The sequence below is a fragment of the Taeniopygia guttata genome, chromosome 5 (genome assembly GCF_048771995.1).
Source record: "Taeniopygia guttata chromosome 5, bTaeGut7.mat, whole genome shotgun sequence".
NCBI classification, from domain to species: domain Eukaryota; kingdom Metazoa; phylum Chordata; class Aves; order Passeriformes; family Estrildidae; genus Taeniopygia; species Taeniopygia guttata.
The window spans coordinates 5449202-5471053 of NC_133030.1; the positions used below are offsets into that span (position 1 = coordinate 5449202).

At 46.7% G+C, this 21852-nt stretch overlaps 1 protein-coding gene across 3 annotated transcripts in view; it reads right to left on the reverse strand.

Moving 5' to 3' along the window:
- The window catches only part of MICAL2 (microtubule associated monooxygenase, calponin and LIM domain containing 2), a 116435-nt gene that overhangs the window by 18727 nt on the left and 75856 nt on the right, over positions 1–21852 (reverse strand). For all 3 annotated transcript variants that reach the window (XM_072929485.1, XM_072929484.1, XM_030273443.4), the window contains 5 exons: positions 12072–12264; positions 8984–9156; positions 8106–8180; positions 4344–4441; positions 1363–2668 (listed from right to left, as the gene is read on the reverse strand). In XM_072929485.1, coding sequence (XP_072785586.1) covers positions 1363–2668; positions 4344–4441; positions 8106–8180; positions 8984–9156; positions 12072–12264 — 1845 coding nt within the window. The remainder of the gene's footprint in view (positions 1–1362; positions 2669–4343; positions 4442–8105; positions 8181–8983; positions 9157–12071; positions 12265–21852) is intronic.

Consider the following 21852-nt stretch of genomic DNA (forward strand, 5'->3'; position numbering starts at 1 on the left):
TCCTCAACACCTTCTGGCTCAATGGGAATGCCTGGTTTTGTGAGTAGTTGGATAAAGGATGCTCCAAGGATAAATTTAGGAGTGAGATCAGGAGTTATTCTATCAGTTTTAATGAGCTCCAGATCAAGTGGCTTACGTACTGTATCTTTCTCACAGTTTGTGGCAGTTCTGAAGCAGAAGGGATGCTAAAGGATCTGGCATCTCCCTGGGAACATTTCAGTGACTTTATAAGTTTTATTGCTGAGGCACAGCAGCGATTTTGGGGCTACAGTTTGGGTTGCAATTTCATAAAGCAAGAGACAAACAGGCAATACAAAAGGTTGTACAAAATTCAATAGGTTATTTAGTTAAATATCTGAGACTTTCTGCACTGGGAAGATGCACCACAGAGAAAGACAGGTGGGTGCAGCTCTCATGCCTCATATTTCACACCTGAATCTTTGCTGCACTTAATTCTTTCCGAGCTCATCATCACTCAGATTGCTCTTGGTCTGGCATCAATATTTCTTGGACTTGTCTGCAGTTTTAATACTAATCTTGCTTTTGCAGGCAAACAAGAAAATTGATGCCTTTTAATCACTGCCCAGATAGACTCACAAATAGGTCAGAGGAGGTCAATAAGTTGCTCTCTCCTCTCAAATTGAACAAGAGGATATTAATGACACTGCAAAGCTCCCAAAAGTATGTCCACAGCATGGCCACTGTGACAGCAGAGCTGAGGAGACACCTGCTGAGGAAGCACTAACACAGAGCAAAGCTTCTTGCTTCTGCAACCATACTCTTTCAGTCTCTGGTTCCTCATGGGAGGGAAAACAAATGTGCTCTGCACTGCAAAAATGGCAGGTTTTGGTGCTTTCCTTCTGCTTGCCTGCTCTTGTCCCCCTTCCACAACTCAGTGTCACTGCAGAAGCCGCTCTGCCCAGCATGCCACTCTGCCTTGCCACCCCTTCCACCTCTTGAGGGCAATTCCCTGACCCAAACATGTCCCAAAAACAGCGAGCAGCAAACCAAACTTCGGTCCAGCAAGCTGGTTCTGCTTGCAAATCCACTCTACTCCTTTAAATCTGCAGCAACTCCTAAACTTTAGCCACAAAATGTATTTATTAAATTTTCTTACGTAGAAAATAACTAGAAATCAAACACACATTAAAATAACAGAAATTAAATACACATTACACATAGATGTGTGCCTGCATGGTCACGCACAGGTCTTTTAAATGTTAAATGATATTACACAATAATAATAGTAATAGGACACAATAGTAGTAGTAATAAATAATAATAATAATAATAATAATAATAATAATAATAATAATAATAATAATAATAATAACAACAAAGTAATTCCACTGGGGTCCTCACCTGTGAAAGGATGACACAACCTTTCTGGAGAATGGTCCTTAATGACAGGCAGAGATGACACCAAGGAATTCTGTTCCCTTTCACGAGCTTTGCTTCTCAGTCTGTTGAAGAGTGACCCTTTTTGTGCAGTGTCATCCAGACTGTCCTGGAAGGAGTTCTTGGGCTCTGGAGATGAAAGAAGAGTGGACTTTTTCTTACGGATACATATTTCATCCATGGGAGTCCCTAGAGGACTGTCTTCAAAGGTAAACTTTTCTAGGAGTCCTGGGACTTCCTCCATCCTAGTGCAAGCTGGATTCTGAGGTATATGGGTTGACTTGGAAGGTCTGTGGGGTGTGAAAGATACCTCCTCCCTGTAACCCCTTAGGGATAGCCCTTCTGAGTCCACAGAAGAATGAGATCGATTTGAGTAAGGGCTCCCATCTCCTACACATTTTCCTGCCCACTCTCTTATTTTAGGATCCTGTGACTGAGTGTTATTGTTGTTCCTGTTCCTTTGGCTTAGGGAATACCCAGGAGTGCTGGGGAAGGTGAAGAAGGCTTGTTCTGAAGAGGCTTTGACTTTGCTGTCCAAGTCCTGCTTTAATCCTTCTGGAGCTGAGGTTAGAGGCTCCCAAATTGACCTTCTGATAGCATTGGCTATGAGCCTCAGTGGGGATTTTGGCTGGGCGGCTGCATGCTCCCTGGGAGCCACATCTGGAATACTCAGAGCACCCTTTGTGTCCACTGATGGAGCTGGTGGAGCAGCATCTGCAAATAAGAGAGGCCCAGGACAGCTGGAGCGTTTGAACATTTCTTTTCTCCAGCCATCATCCTTCTTCTCCAGAGCCCACGGGGCTGGACTGCTCCCACCTGGGTCTGTCCTGTTTGAGCCATACAAGGGCTGCTGTTTATGAAGCCCCAGCCTCTGTTTTGCCTCCTTTAATTTTTGCTCCAGCTTTTCTTCCGGGTGCCTGGTATTTTTGCCATCTTTCTCTTTCAAGCACAGAGTTGCCAGTTCTTTTGTCTTGCTGTTAAAGTGCTCTTGTTCAGAGGTGTATTTCTGTGTTTTTTCCTCCCAGTCCCAGGCTGAGCTTGTCCCAGTGTCACTGTCTGTGTCTTCAGGCTGACAAAAATCAGCAGCCAATGCCTCATCCCAAAGAGGTGTTCGTGGAGAAGCTGTGGTGCTGCTCTGAAAAGGACAGTGGGGAACATAGCAATGAGCGTCTTCAGGCATCTCCCTGGCTTCTTCTTTTCTTTGAAATACTGGGCTGCAGGGTTTGAAATGTCCTCTTAGAATTTCTGGTGGCTTCTTGTAAGCAGCCAGCTGTGAAGTGCATTAAAAAAATATTTTAGGGATATAAAAACACTGTTTTGTGTAGCTTCTGTTTCATAAGATATTTTATTCCATTTTAATCTCAACATAATAGTAATGAACATAATATTTAATTTATACACAAATACACATGTAGATGATAATGTGAGAAAAGCTCTTCTTCCTAAAGGGCTAATATTTCTCTAGGAGTAGAGATCTAACACTACTGGAAATTTTAATATTCTAAAAATAATATTATTCATGCTAAAAATCTGTCATATCTTTATGAATTACCTTTAATATTTTATTTAGAAAGAAACAGTCCTATCTCCAGGAAATCTATTTTCCTGAGCAGATATGCTCTATTCTCCTGTGTGTTCCAGTTGCATCACCTTAGAGTTTTGAGCAAGCAAAAGAGACCATTATTCATCCTCTCTAAATGTTTTCTAATATTGCATGTTTATGTAGCGCAGGTAGGAATGGAAGAGATGACCCAGAGAAAATGATAAAATGTAAGATGGTAGTTTTAAACAATTAAATTAGTTCCCTCTTGTGATTATTTTTCCTTTGGTAAAGGTTTAAATTCATTACTCCAGCCATCAAAATCTTCTGCTGAAGGTAGCAACAGGGATAAATACCCACTTTATGTAGAAACTAGAGTCCTTCCTTCTTAAAAGGGAGGCATTTTATCATCAGTGCTATGTGATAATGGATGGTGTGAAGATTGAATTCCTGCTTCCACTTATGTGCCAGATACCCAAATTCACATGGGTGAAGCCATTAATCTGTCTGACTTTTCATTTCCCAGAAGTATCAGAAGCAAGGCAATAATGATTGCACTTTGTTTCATGCTTCTGTTTGATGACTAAAGTTGTTACTGTCCAGGATCTTGGATTTTAAAAGAAAATTTGTAAGAAACACAATAAGCAAATAAACACCCTCTTAATCCTTGCTTTTCAGAGTAAGAAAAAGGCCACTAAGCAGTGCTGGTAGAGCAGGAGTGAATGGAGTCACCTCTCCTCATGGCCAGGCAGCTTTGTGCAGCTCTGCTCTCCTGGGACCTTCCCTTCCTGGCCCCATTGTCCTGCACCGGATTTCAGCCATCACCATGGATTTGGAAGAGTTGGTTTTTTCCTAGCACAGGCCCTGAGGTCAAGTAATTTTAATCATGTTTAACCCAAGGGTGAGGACAACTGTGTAGGGCACAGAAGTTGTGGGCTGGACCCTGCTCCAACTGGCTCCAGAAGTCCAGGGATGTGCTGCTCTTTGCTCAGCATGGTCAGGATGCACTCATGGCAGGCCCACCCTTCCTCATCCTTAAAGAACCTAAAAATAACAAACCTTCAGAAAATACACCATGGAAATCAGAGGTCTGGAAGGACACAGAAGATGCTCCTGAGCAGTGGGAGATGTGAAGTCCTTTTCCAGCCTAAACTATTCTGTGATTTTATGACTGATGCCACAGGTTAGTGGCTAACTCTTCATGTGATTGAGGCCTGACTCTCACAGCCGCTTGATTTGGGAATGATGACATCAAATCCAGGTCTCCTCCCTACGTACAGCACAAGTCTGACTCCATCCTCAGTGTGGACCAAAACTATGTAAAAGGAGCAGAGATAGCCTGCAGAGAGCAGACATGCCCAGCAGTAGTCACAGCCATTCTGCCCTGCTCAGTTCTCCTCCGTACCTGTGTTTGGGAGTGCTCCTCTGCAGCACCACTCTGGCAGCTGGCTGAGCTGTCCCTCCTGTGCAGCCCAGGTTTCTTGCTGGACAGCAGAGGAAAGCCTGCAAAAGACACAGCTTTTACCTTCCCACTGGTATTGACTTTGTCTGAAATGAGGTCTGCCATTAAAAGAGGAAGAGTAGAAGATTAAACAGCCTGCTGGGTGGAGTTAAGCCTGAAGAACTGACCTGCAGCACTGAAGTTTGTGGCCTCACTTTTACATGTGTGTGCGTGCTGTGCCAAACACATGTTGATATTTTCAACACTGAACTGCTTCCACTTCTTGGCTGGAAGTAGTGAAGCAGCTTTTGAGTTCCAGGAAACTTTCTGGAAAGCCAGCCCTCTTTAGAGGGCCTTCAGCCCTCAGAAGCAGACAAAACAACCTGTGGCCTTTGAACTTTGGGTAACTCCAAGAAATGAAGAAAATGGATGACTTCTGAGAGGGCTGTCCATCAGAACAGGGACAAAATGGGAACCTGCAGGCAGTAAGGACAGAAAAAAGTCTCCCAAACCAGGACAACAGGCAGTACGATGGGGGCTCTCCTAGGCAAGGTAATTAATTACTAAAGGAGGCAATTTGTACCTGAGGGGAGGCAGGAGAACTTTCCACTACTTGTGCCCATGGGAATTTTACATAAATAATCTTTGGACAAACGAAAGTATCCCTGATCCAGGATATTATCATGTCCAGCTATAACATGATAAGTATATTTACAGCTCAGTTATTAACTCCCAAACCCAACCATTAGTTCTGAAATCCATGCAAACTTTGGTTCTTCTACATGGGGATTAAAAGGTGCACAAGGACAAAAGCAACACTCCAGAGACAGAGAGGATGGTTCCTGTATGTGGACTTCAGCAAAGCCAGGGAGGAAGATGGAGTTTCCTCTCAGTGTCTCACCTATTTGTAGCCAGTCTTGTTATGTTTGATCAAGACTGGAGAGACACACTGTGCTGGAGCCTTTTAAGGAGCTCCTGCAGGGATGACAAGCAGGGGCTGACCTTTATATTCTGTAATTGAGTATGGGAAAACATGAGGATGCACAATTAGGATAAAAAAGCCACTACCACCACCTGCATAAGCGAGCCAGGGGGCTTCAGCCTGATTCACTAAAGCCTTGAGCCTCCTGGCAGGAGCAAATGTCATAATTCAGGACACTGAGGGGATAAAACCCCCAGCCCTCATAAAAACCAGGGGTCTACTCATATGCTCACCCCAGCTCTCATAGGCAGGCTTACAAAGACAGGCCTGCACACATGAGAACATTGTTCCACACAAAGCCACAGCTCCCCATCTATCACAGGGAAAACAGTTTCAGTCCCACCAAGATGCTGAACCTGTATTTTCAGCTTTGCTTTCAAAACAGGATTTAAAAAAAAAAAAAAAAAAAAATAAATCCCTAGGGCACTATCATGATCTTCCTGGCCCAAAATCCCAAGATAAATTAAGAGCACGGCGTTCCCTGTGGCCGTGCAATGGGGATTAAAGGTTTTGAAAGGTAATATCCTGCTCTGAGCCTTTCAGCCAATATAGCCATGACACTGATTTCCTCTCCTTGGCTGCCTACCCCGTGCTGTTTATGAAACATATGTGTTTGGGGAAATATGTCTGAAAAGGAGACAGAATTTTTTTTCATGTGACTGATGATCATATGAATTTCTTTAATCAAATTGGATTAAATATAGAAACTATGACTAACAGTCTTCCTCCAGAGAGTAAGAAAAGCCTTTATTCTGCTCCCAGTGTATGCTGACTGTGCTTTACACCTCATTTTAACAGCATGCTTGAGGTTCAGGCAGACTCCTGCAGCACATCGCTTCTCTCTCAAAGGCTTTTAGCTCCCTCTAGAGCCCTTGAGGCACACGGAAGATTTTAACAAAATGCTGGTAAAATTAATTGGCAAACCATTAAATAATGCCCTTGCTAAGAACAAGGTGAAAATCAGTCAGAATTAAGAATGACTCCCCTTCCAGTCTTCTCTGCTTTCCTCTCTAACAATCTTTCCTACCCCACATACAAACCTGGATCAAGAATCATTATTGATTGATCTTTTAAAAACTGACATCAATTCAGGCCAGACTTTAAATCCAAGCCTTTGATGGAGCCAAACTCTGATGTCTGTGCCTATTCCCATGTGCTTTACTCAAGGGATGCCAGGAGATGTTGAGTACACCCTGTTCCACCTTCTTATCCAGGTATGGGGGAGCCCTCCCCTGGGTAGGACACCCCACACAGCCTCTCAGAGGCTGCAGGGAATTCCAGGGAATGCAGCCCTGTCTGTCTGCCTCTCCAGGGACAGACCTTCACAGAGCTTGGTGGGGGCCTCCTGTCAGGAGCATGAAATAGCCCTGTGCATGCTCTCCTGAGATTTACTGAGTTATCCCATGTGTGGTCTCCAGGGGAATGTGGGTGGGTAGTGACAGTGCTCATGTGCATCTGACTTGAAGGCAAAGCTGATGCCAGGAAGAAAAAAATGCATCTTTATCTCATCATTTGAGGTATAAAAATTCATCCCACAAGTGGGTACTTGCAAATAATCTCAAAGCTTTCTTGTGCATTCAACGCAAGCATGCTGAAATGCCTCTGCTTGAGCACTGGCACATGGGCACAGGGATCCTATTTGTTTCAGAAGCAGAGCCATAACTTCTCTGAAGGCAGACGGGACACTGAGCAGCAGCAGAAATGCCCCTTGTTGCAGAGGGCAGCTTAGGGCAGGGTTAAAGAGCAGCTGTCCCCACCACTGCCAACTCTGCTGGCTCTGTGGCACTCAGTCCTGTGCCACACATTTTTCACGTGTTTCACACTCCAGCCTGCCAACCCCCTGTCTCCCAGACACAAATGCACTTCTAGCAGGGCTCTGGGGGGTTCTGGGTGCTGGTAAGCTCCTCCAGCCCCGCTCTGGTGAGGTCAGGAACCTGCTGGTCCTTAGGGCACTGCAGGAAGCTGTGTGCCCTTGCTGAGGGCTGTGCCTCGATGCAGCCCCAAGCAGCAGGGGTGAAACTGAGGGTGAGTGTCTTTTCTGGGGACCCCAGCCCAGGAGGAAGGTTATCTATCAGCCTCAGCTGAGAGGGGTGACCACAGTCTGTTTCAGGAGTGAACAGAGCACAATCTCTATCAAAATCACTGCAGTCCTGTGTGATTTCCAAAGGCAGGTCAGCCCAAAGCAAGGGGAACAGCTAGAGGACAAGAAGCACTAACACTTATTTTCACCATCTCACCTCTTGGGATTGGCTTTCTCCCTTTCATCAGCCCAGAAATGTCACCGGGGAGTTTTTTCCCCACAGAAAAGAGGTGACAGAGCACCTGTGGGAGCGTGTCAAGAGGCACCTCCAGGAGCACTTCTGATGAGTGACACCAGGTCAGACCCTGTGTCCCACCTGGTCAAAAGCAATCAGTGCAGGTGGGCTAGAGACAAAATCTGAGACAAAATCTGCAGCTCTGGAACAGGGGTGTGTGTTCCCATCTGGAGAATTGGACACCACCTGCTGATGGGTACACTTACACAAAGAAAGGGAGTCTGATCTCTTAAGGGTAAGAAAATGGAAATAAACATTTGGTGTGTTTTAGATCTCTGTTTTCTCAACTAGTGGCTTAAAATACAGAACTAGTAGTAATTAGTGACTCAAAATTACAAAAATTCTAAAGGAAAGGAGGGAAAACAGACAACAAAAAGACAGGAAAACAGCATAAAGAGAAGATACCATCACTTCTCAGGCTCTACTCACTCGTTTGGATTTTTCTCCTCCAATTCTGATACTTATTTAGCGCCGTGGACTGCAAATTGTTGGCTCTCTGGAGTGCTGAGCAGAAACAGAAGGGACACAGGGTCAGCTAATGCAGCAAAAGGCAGGAAGCAAAAGCAGAGCTGGGGCAAACAGAGGAGGAGTGGAGGAACAGAAGCCCAGTTCCAGGTGTCAGGGGTCAGCGTTCCGAGCCGCCTGCAGCCGGGAGAGGGCAGCGCGCACCCGCCGCGGGATGCGGGAGCGGCTCGGGAACCTCTCACGGATCCCGGTCCCACACTTTTAATTTTTTTTTTTTTTAATTTAAAATGCATATATGAATGTGGGTGTGGTGGGAGATGGGAAGAAACGAATGCTGTTTGCCTTTTATTTTCTGCAGAGCAATATCTTTGGCTGTTTTTAGCACATCTTTTAGTTCTGACCAGCTCCAGAAAAGTTTCTTTCCATGTGAATCCCAAACATCTCCTCACCTCCATGCTAGCTATATCCTTTCCTCCCTGTGCTTTCACTGGCTACAAAACCATGCAGCAGCTACCTGTAGAAACCTCTCTAGTGATTCTCAGCCTCACCCTTGCCTAGGCAGTGCTGCAGATATGGCATTGCCTAACAGCATCCTGACATTTTACTGATGGGAAAACATTCATCCCAGCCCTGCAAGCCAAGCACGAGGCACAACTCCTCCAGGTTACCCTGAACTGTGGAAATGGTGCTTGAGTAACAGCACAAAAACGGCAGAAAACCCCCCAAAAAGACAACCTGGCCACAATGCAGGGAGCACCTTCCACTTCGAAAAGTCTCCCCTAGTCCTACCTGCAACCCTCAGAGAAGCTGCTGGAGCACGCCCAGGTCAGAATACTGCTTACCATCAGCGACTTTGGATGTTTTGGAGCTTTCCTGGGGCACCACGGGGCTCCTGGTGAGCGATGCCCACCTCTGGATGGGGCTGGAGCAGGCGGGGGGCTCCGGCAGCGAGGTCTGGCCTTCGCTCACCTCCGAGTTCGAGGAGTCCCCGTTGAAATCAGACTCCAGCTCCGAACTACAGGCAAAAGGGCAAGATGGAAGTGGGACATTTCAGGAGGTGCAACAAGCACCAGCATGAGCCCCGACAGCAGTGTGGGTGTTTCAGAAGGAAGAAGTGCCTGGCAGCCAAAGCTGATGTCCTCATTTTCCTTCTTTCATCACCATTACGACAGGACTGTGATTTGCTGTAGGTGCCACCCAACTGAGCCATCCCATTCCCATCAGACTCTGGATTTGCCCCCCCCAGCCACAGCATTCAGCACCTGGAATCAAAGTGGGGTGCAACCCCTCACTGCTCACACAGCAAGGCCAGGCACTGCTGCCCACAAGGCTGTGCAGCAGGATGAACTCAGGGAAACAGCATTTGCAATGCTGTGGTTGGCTTGGAAACAATGCACAAGCCTCAGAACTCTACACTTTTCACATTTTTTTCCTGCAGATTTGTGAAAATAAGAGGAGAAAGGAGCCCAGAGGAGAGGTGTGAGGACAGCCACAGACCCAGCAAGAAAACATGAGTCAAGAAGCTGGAGAAAATTTTAAGCATAAGTCTAGAGAGAGAGGATTCAGTGAAGCTACCAAAGCAGCCTTCAAATGTGCAAAAAGTGTCTGTAGGAAAGAAGGAAACAAACTCTCCTAATAACTAGAAGCTGCAGGGCCAGTCCATGTAACACTGAGCAGTGCAGAAAGGCATCTGAGCTGATCACAGAGGCAGATTATGGCAAGCCCTTGTGTATATGTAATTAAAAATACACCACATAAACACACATGTGGATGACATGCAGATCCTGACCTTGCCTCAGGGCACAACAACTGTTTGAGGTGATTATTAGCCCCTTTTCTAATAATCAGGCTATTTCTTTCATCTCTGAAGTCCAGGCTGTAGGGAACAGACACCATCAGCCCTTCTGATGTGCCCAAATTCCCGCTGCCACACATGACCGCAGCAGGATCCCACTCAGCCTCTTTGGATGCAAACAATAGTGCCAAGCTAATTCTTAGATTTACTGTGATGGTGAACAGCTGTGCCTCAAAAGGAGCTCACACCGTGAGCACTCCTGTTGGCATGGCAGGAGAATGCTGCTCTGTGTTCATACAGAAGAAAGCAGGGTTTTGTTGTCACAGCCCAGGGCACAACTCAGGAGGAAGAAGAGGAAAAGGAGAGGCTGCAGGCCTGTATAAAACCACACATTTGGGTAGCACCCACCTTGCCTGGCCCCCAGCTTCACCCAGATCAAACCAACAGTACTGGGAGGCCAGGGCAGGCAGGACAGCAGGGAAGTGAGCACTTCTCCAGGTGCACTGCTCTCTCAGCAGGCTGAAACAGAGTGGCCTCGAATCTCATGCTAAAACACACTTTTTAAGCTGACTTTCAAGCAATGTCAACCATACAGATAGACATAAATATATATATGTAAAAGTATAAATACATGAAGGCTTTGATAGCTGAGACCTTGTGTGAATGAAGAGATACCACACTGAGATCGGGCAGAACGCCACACCAAAGGAAAAGAAAAAGCCCTGCCATTAACATTGATTGATATCTTTCTGTTTTAAAGAGCACAACGTGTATTTTCCTTGGCCAGCAAGGAGGTAAGTGCTGTAGGATGAGGTTTCTCCTCTCGGGGGTCATTATTCACCGTACCTAAAGCCTGAACTGCAAAGCTGTGTCACCAAACTGGTCGTTTTCCCAGTCCCACCGAGTTCCCTGCGGCCAGCTCAGCAGTGCCATTTGTCACTTGCTGTTTCTCTTGTCCCCCTTTTCAGGCAGGGACTGTCCTGCCAGAGCAGAGGGGACAGTGGGATGTTTAGCTCGGAGCCACTGGCACCCGCTGTGCTGTCACCTCCTGTGCCATGCCCTGCTGGCAGGGAGCCGGGGTGCTGCTGTCCAGCCACGGGGGAAGGAGCTGATCCCTCAGATCAGGGGGATTAGCCAGCTCTCATCGCTGCCTGGATGCCACCAAGGCACCACGAGCTGCAGGGTGTTAGCAGGGGATGCGAGCACATGCTCTGCCAAACAGGTAGGAAACTCTTCCTTGTGTTCTCCATTTCCTCGTGGACAGGTTCATCCTTCCCTGTGAGAGCACCCAGCACTCAGAGCACGAACCCCACTTAAAACCACCTCAGGGTATCGCAGAAAGTTGAGTTTCTCAGAGCCAGGTCGCTCTCCAAAAGCTGCACACAGCAGCACAAGTGGGTGCTTAGAGGGTGTCAGGAATCTGAATGAGCTTCCCTGCAGAGCAGCAGTGTTTGTGACAGTTGGTCTCTTGGGTTTGCCTTTTTTCCTTTTTGTTTTTCACTCCCCCTCTGACTGCTTAGTTCTCAGTAAGGAAAAGTGCTTTACTCAGGGGATACCAGTCCAATCTTTAGATGTAATGAACTTCCACAGAACCCTGCCCAAAAGCAAATATATCCTCGTGAGTATGTAGAAATTAGGCTTCCTCTCACAGCTCCCCAAGGTTCATCAAATTTCAGATTTCTTAGGGATGGGCAGGCTCTCAAAACCCAGGAGAGGCCCGGGGTGTGGAGCTGCAGGATGAGGCCCAAGGTGGGAGGTGGCCACATCACAGGATGCACCTTTTGCCATAACACACCCATTGCCCAAATCCCTGTGTAACAAAAACTGTCCATTCCAAGAGCTGAACCCAAGCTGATCACTGCAACGTTTATCCCTCTGGTTCAGGCCCCTGTGTGGGATGGGAATGTTTGAACATTTCCTGCAAAGTGATTCATGTGCCTTGTGGGGATTTATGGCTGCGGATAAGAACAATTGTTATTCTGAGCATTTGTGGTTTTTTTTTTTTGTTTGTTTGGTTCTTTTCTCCCAGTCCCCCTAGCTGTATATACATCCAGTACTGTATTTTGTTACGATTTTCTTCAGCGTTCCAGAGAAAACCAAAGTGCTCTTATAGGTTTACTTGTATTTTAAGGTACCTGCTAGCATCACTGGTGACCATGACTCGAACAGCGAGGAGGTTGTGCTCAGCCATCTCCTCCTCGGGGATGACCCTCACGATGGCCCACTCAGGGGAAGGGGGTGAGAACCAGCGCTCCAGCTCCTGGTGTGCAGGGATGCTCCTCGCCTTCTTGGGGGAGGTGGGCTCATCAGCCACGGGCAGGCAGCAGCCTGTGAAGGCACAAAGGTGACAGCAGGCTGTTAGGGGAGGAGGGACTCCATGGGGCACCTCACTTGAGCGGTCCTTGGCTGGGGGGTTTCTCCCTGGGGTGCTGCACTGACCCCAAAGCACAGGCAAGGTGCGTGCACTGACAGCCTGGCATGGCAAAAACACCCCTCCAGCCCAGTACAGCCCCGTCAGGGCTCCTCAGCTTGGATCCAGAAAGAAGGAACCTTCAGGAGCAGCCTCAGCTTCTGCAGCTGCGGGTCCTGGTGCTGCTCAGTGGGATGGACATCAGCCTGGTGCCTGGTGGCAGCCCCACAAGTAGGGATTTGTGGGCTTTTCCTATGCACCCGTGTGTGTGGCAGGAGGCAGATGAACCAGCCTTGCTTGGGTGGCCTCACACTGCAAGTTTAGGTCAGTTTAGGACAGCGGGAGTGAGCAAAATAAACACAGACCCTTCAGGTTATTTTTGATTTGGTACAGTGAATACAGACCCTGATTTGTGAAAAGAAGCAACATCCCAGCAGTTAAACAGCACTGCCCCTGGACTTCACATTCAGGCAAGGGGAATAAAGAAAAAAACCTCGCTCACCCCAAGTGATTAAGACAGGAGATCATTTCTCCCTGTGAAATCCTTCATTTCTGAGCAACCTTATGTACCCACAATCTCCCACTCAAGCAGATACAAACATTTCAGCTGCAAAGTTCCCTGGGGCTGGGTGCAGAAGGGACAAAGGACAAGCTCCAGGAGAGTGGCTGTGCTTGGTTCACTGCCCATGCATGGTGGTTTTATTGTATCCAATTCAACACCAGTGCTTCTAATTTACACCTGTGTAACTGGGAGAAAAATATCAAACTTGGGACATGGCTTATTTTCTAATCTGCTGGAGCAAACCATCTAGTTAACATCAATTAAACTCCTATTTAACTTGCAGTGCCTCCATTTATTGCAGGAGTGCACTCACCCCATCCTTCTCCTTGCAGGAGTTTTTACCTTGAACGTGTTGAGGCCCTACATCCAGCTCAATAGCACCTCAGCAGCCACATGTTTCTTGGCTGCAGAGGTTTCGTTGCCTCTGGGAGATGGGAAGAAATTAATACCTCTCTGATTTTTATGTCTGACTTCTAGTTTGGCCCAACCAGGCCACGCACCCAAGGATGCTGTGGGCTCCAGCAGCTAAGCAAAAATCAGTGTTTTGAGCCAATTTGTAAACCCCAAATCCTTCAAGGCAACTTTTTCCTTAAAAGATGGTGCATTTTACATGAAAATCAGAGCAAGCAAAGGCAAATAATAGTTAGGCAACTCTTTCTATAAATTCTGTAGCCATGCTGGCAATAAACACCGCCCAAGGTCACTTCAAGTGGCTGCTAAAGAGAGTCAGTTTTGCCATTGGCTTGCACACTCAGTAAGTTCCTTCCTACCCTACTCACTATGCTTTCCCTGCCACGCTAGCAAGAAAGAGGAAAAAACATGTTTATGACTAACAGACACACAGCTGGAGACCATCAAAACCCACAGACAGACAGACAGACAGACAGACAACCTACAGTGATTCCTAGCATGGTTCCTGAAGGTGAACACATTTCCAGTCAACACGTCCCCCTGCAATAGCTTGCTGCACATCCAAGTTTCCAACCATTAGGGACACATAATAGTCAGAGTTGGTGAAGGACCTCAGGGTGCCATCCAGGACAACAGATGACAGTGATGGATGGCACCATTACCTCTCTGAAGAGATAAATTTCTGGGCTTGCTTTTTTTCTATGGCATTCTTCTTCGGTTTTGGGTTTTTTTTTTTTTTTTTTTTTTTTGGTTTGGTTTTTTTTTTTTTTTTTAGATTTCTTTCTAGCATCACAGTCTCTCCCCTTCTTGAACTCTGCACCCAGGAGCTGATGCTCTCAGAAAGCTGTTAAAGCTGCAAAGTCCTTTCTGAGCAGGTTAAGTTTACATTCACAGTGATACCAACCAGGTCCAAGCCCAGCACCTCAGCCCATGGCATGGGGGTTGGACTAGTCCTCTGTAGGTGCCTTCCCACCCAAACCACTCTAGGATTTGAAAGTAAGCCCATTCCTTACTAACATATTTTATCAGTGTTTTAGTGAGACATACAAATTGAATAAATTATGTTGCACTCAGCTCCATAAAAGCAGAGACTGGGCCATCTTGGTGTTTCAGTGCGTGGGACACCCACATGTGCACATTAACTGGCTTACACATTCTGCAGGGCATTTGGAAAGTTTAATGCTAGAACCTCAGTCCCTCATCACAGGGCTGCACCTTGGCTAACAGGCTCAAACAGAAAGAAGAGATTTCCCACATCTTCAGGATTTTTTTGTAGGCTTTGAGGATGTTCCACCATCCAACTGGTCCCTCCTAAGAAGCAGGAGATTTTTCAATCCCTGAGGACAACAGGGGTCTGGAACAAGTTCAGGCAGCAGGGATGTGCTGCTGCAAGCCTCATGTAAGCGCTGTGGGGGGAGAGTGTGGCCAATCCAAACAAAAGCCCAGAGCTCCACAGGCCTGCATCCCACCTGGCAGTCATTACCTGCTCTCCCACAGCAGTGCAAACACATCCAGCCAGCCACCACTGCCACTGTGCCACAGGCTGCTGCTCGTGTTTGAGGAGGATCCAAAAGGAGAAGTTATGTTCTGATACAAACAAAGTATTCAAAAAGAAATCTGGAACCTCTTTACAGCTCTTATTTTGTGCAAGTAGAGAAGAAGGGCCATGTGAACTAATTTCTGATGAATCAGCCCAAAGGTTGAGTACTTACATAAGGGTGAGGCACACATTTATGCTCCTTGGCAGATGTTAGGCTAAATTAGAAGTAGGTGATTCAGAAAGTTCCAGCCTCACAACTCTCCCTGAATCCTGAACAGCCATCCATCCTTGCAGCACCAGCAAGGGGCTCAGTGAGATGCCAGCACAGCAAGGCTGAGCAGGAGGACCCTGATTTTCTGGAATTCTGACTTCAGGGTGGAAACCAGGGAATCAGTTCCCTGATTCCCATCATAGTGCAGGTTAAGACTGCCAGGAGCTCGGAATACTGGTGAAGGACTTCAGGCCGCTGCTGCTTGAGTCCTTTCCTGTCTGTGCCTGGCTCTTGAGTATCTCCAGTGAAGGACACCCCACACCCTCCCTGGGCAACCTGTTCCTCTGCACAGCAAAGAAGTTCTTCTCGTGTTCAGGCAGAACCTCCTGTGCACCAAGTTCTGTCCATTGCCTCTTGTCCTAGTGCTTAGCACCACTGAGCAGAGCCTGCCTCTGGCCTCTTTTCACCCTCCCTTCAGATACTGGTAGACTTTGATGAGGTCCCCTCTCAGTCATCTGTTTTCAAGGCCCAAATCTCTCAGCCTGTCCTCATGAGAGAGATGCTCCAGCACCCTAATAATTTCCTCCCCAGGCCAGGAGATTTTTGACTAGAAGCCAAGAGACTGAGCCAGAGTAAGCGAGCTTTATAAAAAGTTAAAGCTGCAGAGGTATCCCACGTGCAGGATGGAAAAGGCACAGCCCCATTCCCTGCCTGTGTAAAGTGGTGCCATGCCACTGCCCTCTGTGTGGCAGCAAGGGCTCTTATCAGAGGAAACCCCAGTCCTCAGGAAACAGTGCCTCAAAATAGCATTTGTGTAAGGTAGGAAACGTGGAGTGAGCACCATGGAAATGAAGTAATTTTCATTTCCATCGTGCTCACTCCCCATTTCCTCTTCCTGTGCCTCGGCACGATAAAGACTTCCAGCAGGGAATTTGCCTGCTCCACAGGACATTGGCCATACTAATCCTTGGCCAAAGCATTCCAATGACCCACGGAAGGTGGCTGGAGGAGCACGGCCACGCTGTGTCGCAGTCAGAGCGGGTCTGTCACACCAGCACACGCCACCAGAGTCCCTCAGCAGTGCTGACAACAAGTGCTGTGTGCCCTTTCTGGATGCTGGAGCTCCCCGAGCCAGACAAGGAGCCTCTGTGCTGATTCCCAAATCCTGCCTGTGCTTTGGGGCTGTTGGGTGCAGGGCCCTCAGGCTCCGCTTGGTCAGGTCCTGCAGCCAGCATAGCTTGGGGTGTTTGTGCTGCTTTAGGGTCTGTGTGCACACAGCTCCAACTTGCTGGTAGGATTAAAGGAATTTATGTTTTCCATTCCTTCAGCTGTTGTTAACGTCCTCCTTACTCTGCTGTCACTCACACATGATGACCCTTCTCATCCACAACCCTGCCCCAGTCTTTGACTGACTTGCATTTGAGAGCAGAGAACATGACTTTAGAGTTTTTGGGGGATTTTTTTGTTTGTTTGCTTGCTTGTTTGGTGGTTGGGGTTTGAAAATTTCTTTATGCAAGCAGTGAAGCTTAGCTGCCTTCAGCTACTTAACAGCAGCAACACAGCCAGTGATTTGAACAGAACAATCACATATTCATCTGGCCTTCCCACTCAAACACGATGAAAAATATGGATAAAAACAATTTCTCCTTTGTCTGCATTTCAAAATTCACCTCACCCTCCTCACATGGACAGAGAAACAACTGTTTTCCTTACAGGGCAAGGATTCAGCTAGCCCTGTGGTAGATGAGAAGTATTCCTAAGGCTTCAGCTTGCAGGGCTTGTACCTGGGTTGGCTCTCACCCAGAGGTCAGGACTGGTCAAAACTCACTACAATCTATGGGCCTGGCCAAAGAGCCCCTGCAGATCTCAAGGATAGGTACAGATACAAACCCTTTTCCTTTAAAACAACGTTTTTCTCTCCACTGAGTGTCATGTCAAGTGTTTTCATTCAATCTTCAAGTGTTTAAATTCAATCTTGTGCCAGCTCACCTTTGCATTTGAGACAGAAATGTCTGCACCAGGCATCTAATTAGTCAGAGATACAGCAGTGAGGGACAAGGACATTATAAAAGACCTTTCCCTCCATCTCTCTGGAGATGCTTTCCCTGGCTGAGCCCTTCAGGAAGCTCACAGGCTCAAGGCATTGTCTTGCTAACCAAAAGCAGGCAAATTCAGCATGGCTCTTCTGCTCGCTCAAAACTCAGCACAACCCTGATTCTCTCAATGATAGGCTTGTAAAATTCACATTGCTTACAGAGTGACAATCCAAACTTATTCTAAAAGGCATTTTTACTTTTTTACTTTTTTTAAAATAACTTTTTGTAACAGTAAATTTAGTCTGGATGCATTTCAGCATCTAATAGGGCCTTCATGCAGCATCACTGTCCTGCAAAGGCTCTGTGCCCAAGGCAGGCACATGGCAGTGAAACCTGATGTCCCCACAGTTATTGCCTTTTCTAATGGAAATTCTTCCAAAACTGTGGCTTGGATCAACCCATTTGGAGAGCCAAAGTCATCCTCAGGTCCAGAAACAAGAACAGAGCAATCTCCTGGGATGTGGGATCAGGGACTCTGGGATCTCAAGAGGTTTTCCTAATACTTTGGGTTGCCTTTCTTCCTCGGGAATTAGGGCAAAGCTGGCAATGCAGCACAGCAGTGGAGGGATCTTTGTTGTCTGTATTGTGCTGCCTGTTACAGACCCGAGCTCCATGGATATTCTTACAGCTGAAAGCCTGCAATGACACCATGCTCGGAGGTGAGGTTACAATGGGTTTTGCTGAGCTGATGAAAACACCCCGGGAGTCCCTGGCATGGTTCCACTTCAGAAACGTGCCCAGCAGTGTGCCAGTGACAAAGAACAGCCCTTTTCAAAGGGGGTTAGCCCTACCCACCCGGGACACCTTCTCTGATTGCCATTTGTACAGCGCTGACCGCTGCAGCATCCGAGATGCTGGTGGTGCTGCAAGTCCTGCCCCACGAGGCAGCCTGACTCCAGCCGGGCTGCTGCTGCTCCTGACTCATCTGCCAAGCCAGATCACACCGCTGTGACCTGGCAGGGAGGTGACAAGGCCTTGGGAAGCCGCCAGCTTCGGGCAGAGCCAAGCTCTTGCTGGGGCAGCTGGACCGGGCCAGCCGCTTCCTCCCCACCTCAGGCAGAGCACGTGCTGCCCACAATGGCACAAAGCCTAGGCTCTGCCAAAAACCATTCCCCTCCCCACCAGCAGCACTGTGCCAAGCGGCTCTGACACCAGCTGGCCCAGGGCAGCTGGCTTTGATCAGCTCCTCTCAGGACTGGCTTCTCCCCACATGGACAAAAATGGTCAAAGATGCTCCACCGAAAATCCCCATCCAAGGCAGCTGCACCAGCTCCCCGTCAAGTGGATGCTGCTGGGCCACAAACAGCCAGAAGTGTTCACATTTCTCCTCCCTCCTCCTCTTTAGCTGGTTTTAAGTCATGTGAGGGGAATTAAATTTTAAGCAAATCCTGTGGGATTTCTTGGCTAAAGTGAGTCAGACCAAACAGGAGCCCCACATAAGAAAGAAAGGGGGAGCGAACCTTGCCAAGTCAACCCAAGTATGAAAACTCACACAAACCCAGAGAACATCCCTGAAGGCAGATGAAAAGCATGAACAGAGCCAGGAAACAACATATTTAAAAAATTATATCTACCTTTCTTCTTTGGCCTACAACACACTCAAGATACTGGCAGTCAGGAACAAAGTATTTGTGGGGAGGGTGGTCCAGAAAAAAAACTCCAAGAACTCCTGATCTGCTCAGGCTGGGGGTCCCCACACACACCAAACACAAGGTCTGGTGGCTGACCAGGTGGAGATGCCCCAGCAGGGCCCTCAGAGGGGACAAGAAATTGTCCCTCCCTGTGGGCAGACAGCTCCACCCCTGCTCCATAGCTATGGAAAAGCACACAAGGAACAATTCCTTGTAGGCCTTGTTTGGGGATAGGGAGGAAGAATGAAACCTCCTGCAACTAGTTGTCCCAAGCTGCAGTGGGGACAAAAAAATTAAATTTTAATTCTTTAAAAAATTAAATATTTTTGAGAAAAAATAATTTGCAAACATATATGTGTAATCATTTTACTAATAATTTCTGCATGCCATTTCAGAGCATCATATTATGTGGATAAAAATAAATCCACACCAAAATCCGTTTCTTTCAACTACGCTAGAAATTGTTAATGTCTGCTGGCTTGGAAGGGCTTTATATTATAGAATTAGGAAAATAGAAGAGTGGGATAAAACAATGCTTCTTTATGTGTAATTTTGATTGATGGATTTATAGACTTGATCACATAAGGAACAGGAGAAATGGTTACTGAGGCTAAAAGTCTACTGATGTGATGTTTTGCCACCTCTGGCACAGAGGGCTGTGAAGCAGGAACAGTATGACAGCATTTACCCAAAACAGCCCCAGCCACTCAGGACTGGCACGGGGCTTTGTGGTGCTCAGGTGAAAGGTACCACCCAAATCCAGAGCGCTCCTCTGGTCAGCAGGGTGTGGGTGCCTGGCACCCAGGGCTGGCACAGGGCTCACCCTCCCTGCTGTGCAGCAGAGCTGTGCAGGCACAGCTGAAATGAGCCCAGTGAGCTCAGGGACAAGATCCCGAGCAGAAAGCACTGGCCAGGAAAGCACAGACCGTGTGCCACTGGAAGAGGGAATGGGGAAACACCTACAGCGTGGTTACACCTTTATGCTGCTGAAATACAGGGCTCAGCAGCCCACACAAGTGAAACCCAAGCTCAGCTGTCAGAGCTTCAGCATCCTGCAGCCTGAGCTCAAAACACACAAAGCTGCATGGGAGCACTGCCTGTGTCAGAGCAGAAATCTGAATGAAGACATCCTGCTGAGGTATCCCACAGATCTGCCTTAGGAGGCTACCAGGCTTCCAGCAGCATTCCCAAACTGATGCCCTGTCCCAGCTCCAACTTTTCATCTCACCTGAGATACCACCAGGTAGGTTTTTGCCCCTGGAAAAGGATTCCTACAAAAAGTATGATAGCTGACATTCCACAGATTTCAGTTCTTGCCACATCTCCCTTTCTTTCTCCTCACACTTCTAACAGAAGCAATTTCCACTTTGTTGTGGCTAACATGTGGCAAAGATTAAGGGGAACTGCTGCTCCCATTATCCATGGGGTGGCACTGAGCTTCGTGGGGCAGCAGGACCAGATCACCTGCCTGGCTTTCAACCATCACTGCCTACAGAGGCTTTCCTGCCACTTCTTCTCCATCCCTGATCCAGGAATGAGCCCCCTTCTCCTGCCCCTGTGCCAGGAGACCATCTCCTCCCAGTCTCCTGTGAGCCCATGCCAGCACTTGCACAAGTTCTTCAGCAGAAAAATACTTTCTCCAAGTCCCCATCACCTACTTTGTAAACAAACACTTCTGAATTCTGGCACAAAATATAACCACTGTTTGAAGCTGTCAAAGCCAGTCAGAGACTCCTGTGATTTTTTACTGCATCTGAGGAGACAGTGCACATTTATGTACTAATACAAACTGAACAAAAATTAACAAAGGAGAAAAAGAAGAAGCTTAGAGGAAACTTATTAGATCTACTGAATATGTGTCTTTAGGAAAAATTGATTCTCAAAGAAAACCTGCTATGATAGCACACTATTTCTATCATTTGAGGGTAAATATATATTTAATTAGAGCAATCTGTGTTAGTCTGGTATATTAAGGCATGAATTAATTTTGAATTTGGAGTGCAGCAACAACACTTTCAGTTTCCAGTGTCCGTCAAAATAGTATTTTTGGACACAGATTCAAAGCGCCAAAAGCCTTAAAACAAAGATGTGAATGAATGAATAACTGCAGAACAAGTGCTGAAAGGGCAAATTCAATACTATAGCAATACGGAAATGTCACCATTTCACATTTCAAAAAAACATTTCAGAAATTCCATCCATTTCAAACAAGTTTGGAGCCCACCACCTGATGAGATTAAAGCCTCCCTTCTTTTTATGTGAGCACAGTTCATGAAGAAAAGGAAAGAGAATTGGGGAAATATTTACATGAGTAATATGTATGCTTGCATCAGGCATTAATATGTCTTATCTTCAGTGACATGATCTTTCAGGCAAAAAAAATCAAGTCATCTGCAAACACGTCATGTCTTCGAAAGCATAAATATTAACGCAGAACTCAGTGTATTTCAAAACCCATTGTTTTGATTGGAATGTGAGGAATGAGTGAGCTAGAAGTGAATTAAAGCCAATTATAGTAACTAATTGCCATAATGCTGTGGAAAAATGCAGATCATAGTCTTTGCTTGAGGTTGGAAGACACACAGAAATAACTTTCACTGGCATTTTACAGCTGTAGCAATTTAGAAGAAACTCAGAGGAACAGAAATTACTCTTCTTGGTAGAGTTAATGAAAGGCTGGTGTTTGGATTTGATCAATTTTAAGATGTTTTGTCTGTATTCTTCTAGTCAAATCAAGTATGCTTAAAATTAAAAAGATCTTTAAAGGCTTAGCATAATTATAATAAAGGTGGGTTACCTTTAGTGAATGCTAACATGTTTGATTTTCATTAACAGACACCTAGGCAGTTAATGCTGCTTGGCCTTGAGAATGAAGGGTTAGCCTGGTTTTTTAAAAATTTCATAAAGAAAATAGGCACATCTCTATACTTATTTTCAATCCAAATGGCCTTAGTGGCAACAGACAAGCTCAGAACCCATTTGAAGCAGTGTAAAGAGGAGGAAAGACAGAGCATTACCTGAGCCTGCCCTTTTCATGCTGTAATGGCATCTGTGA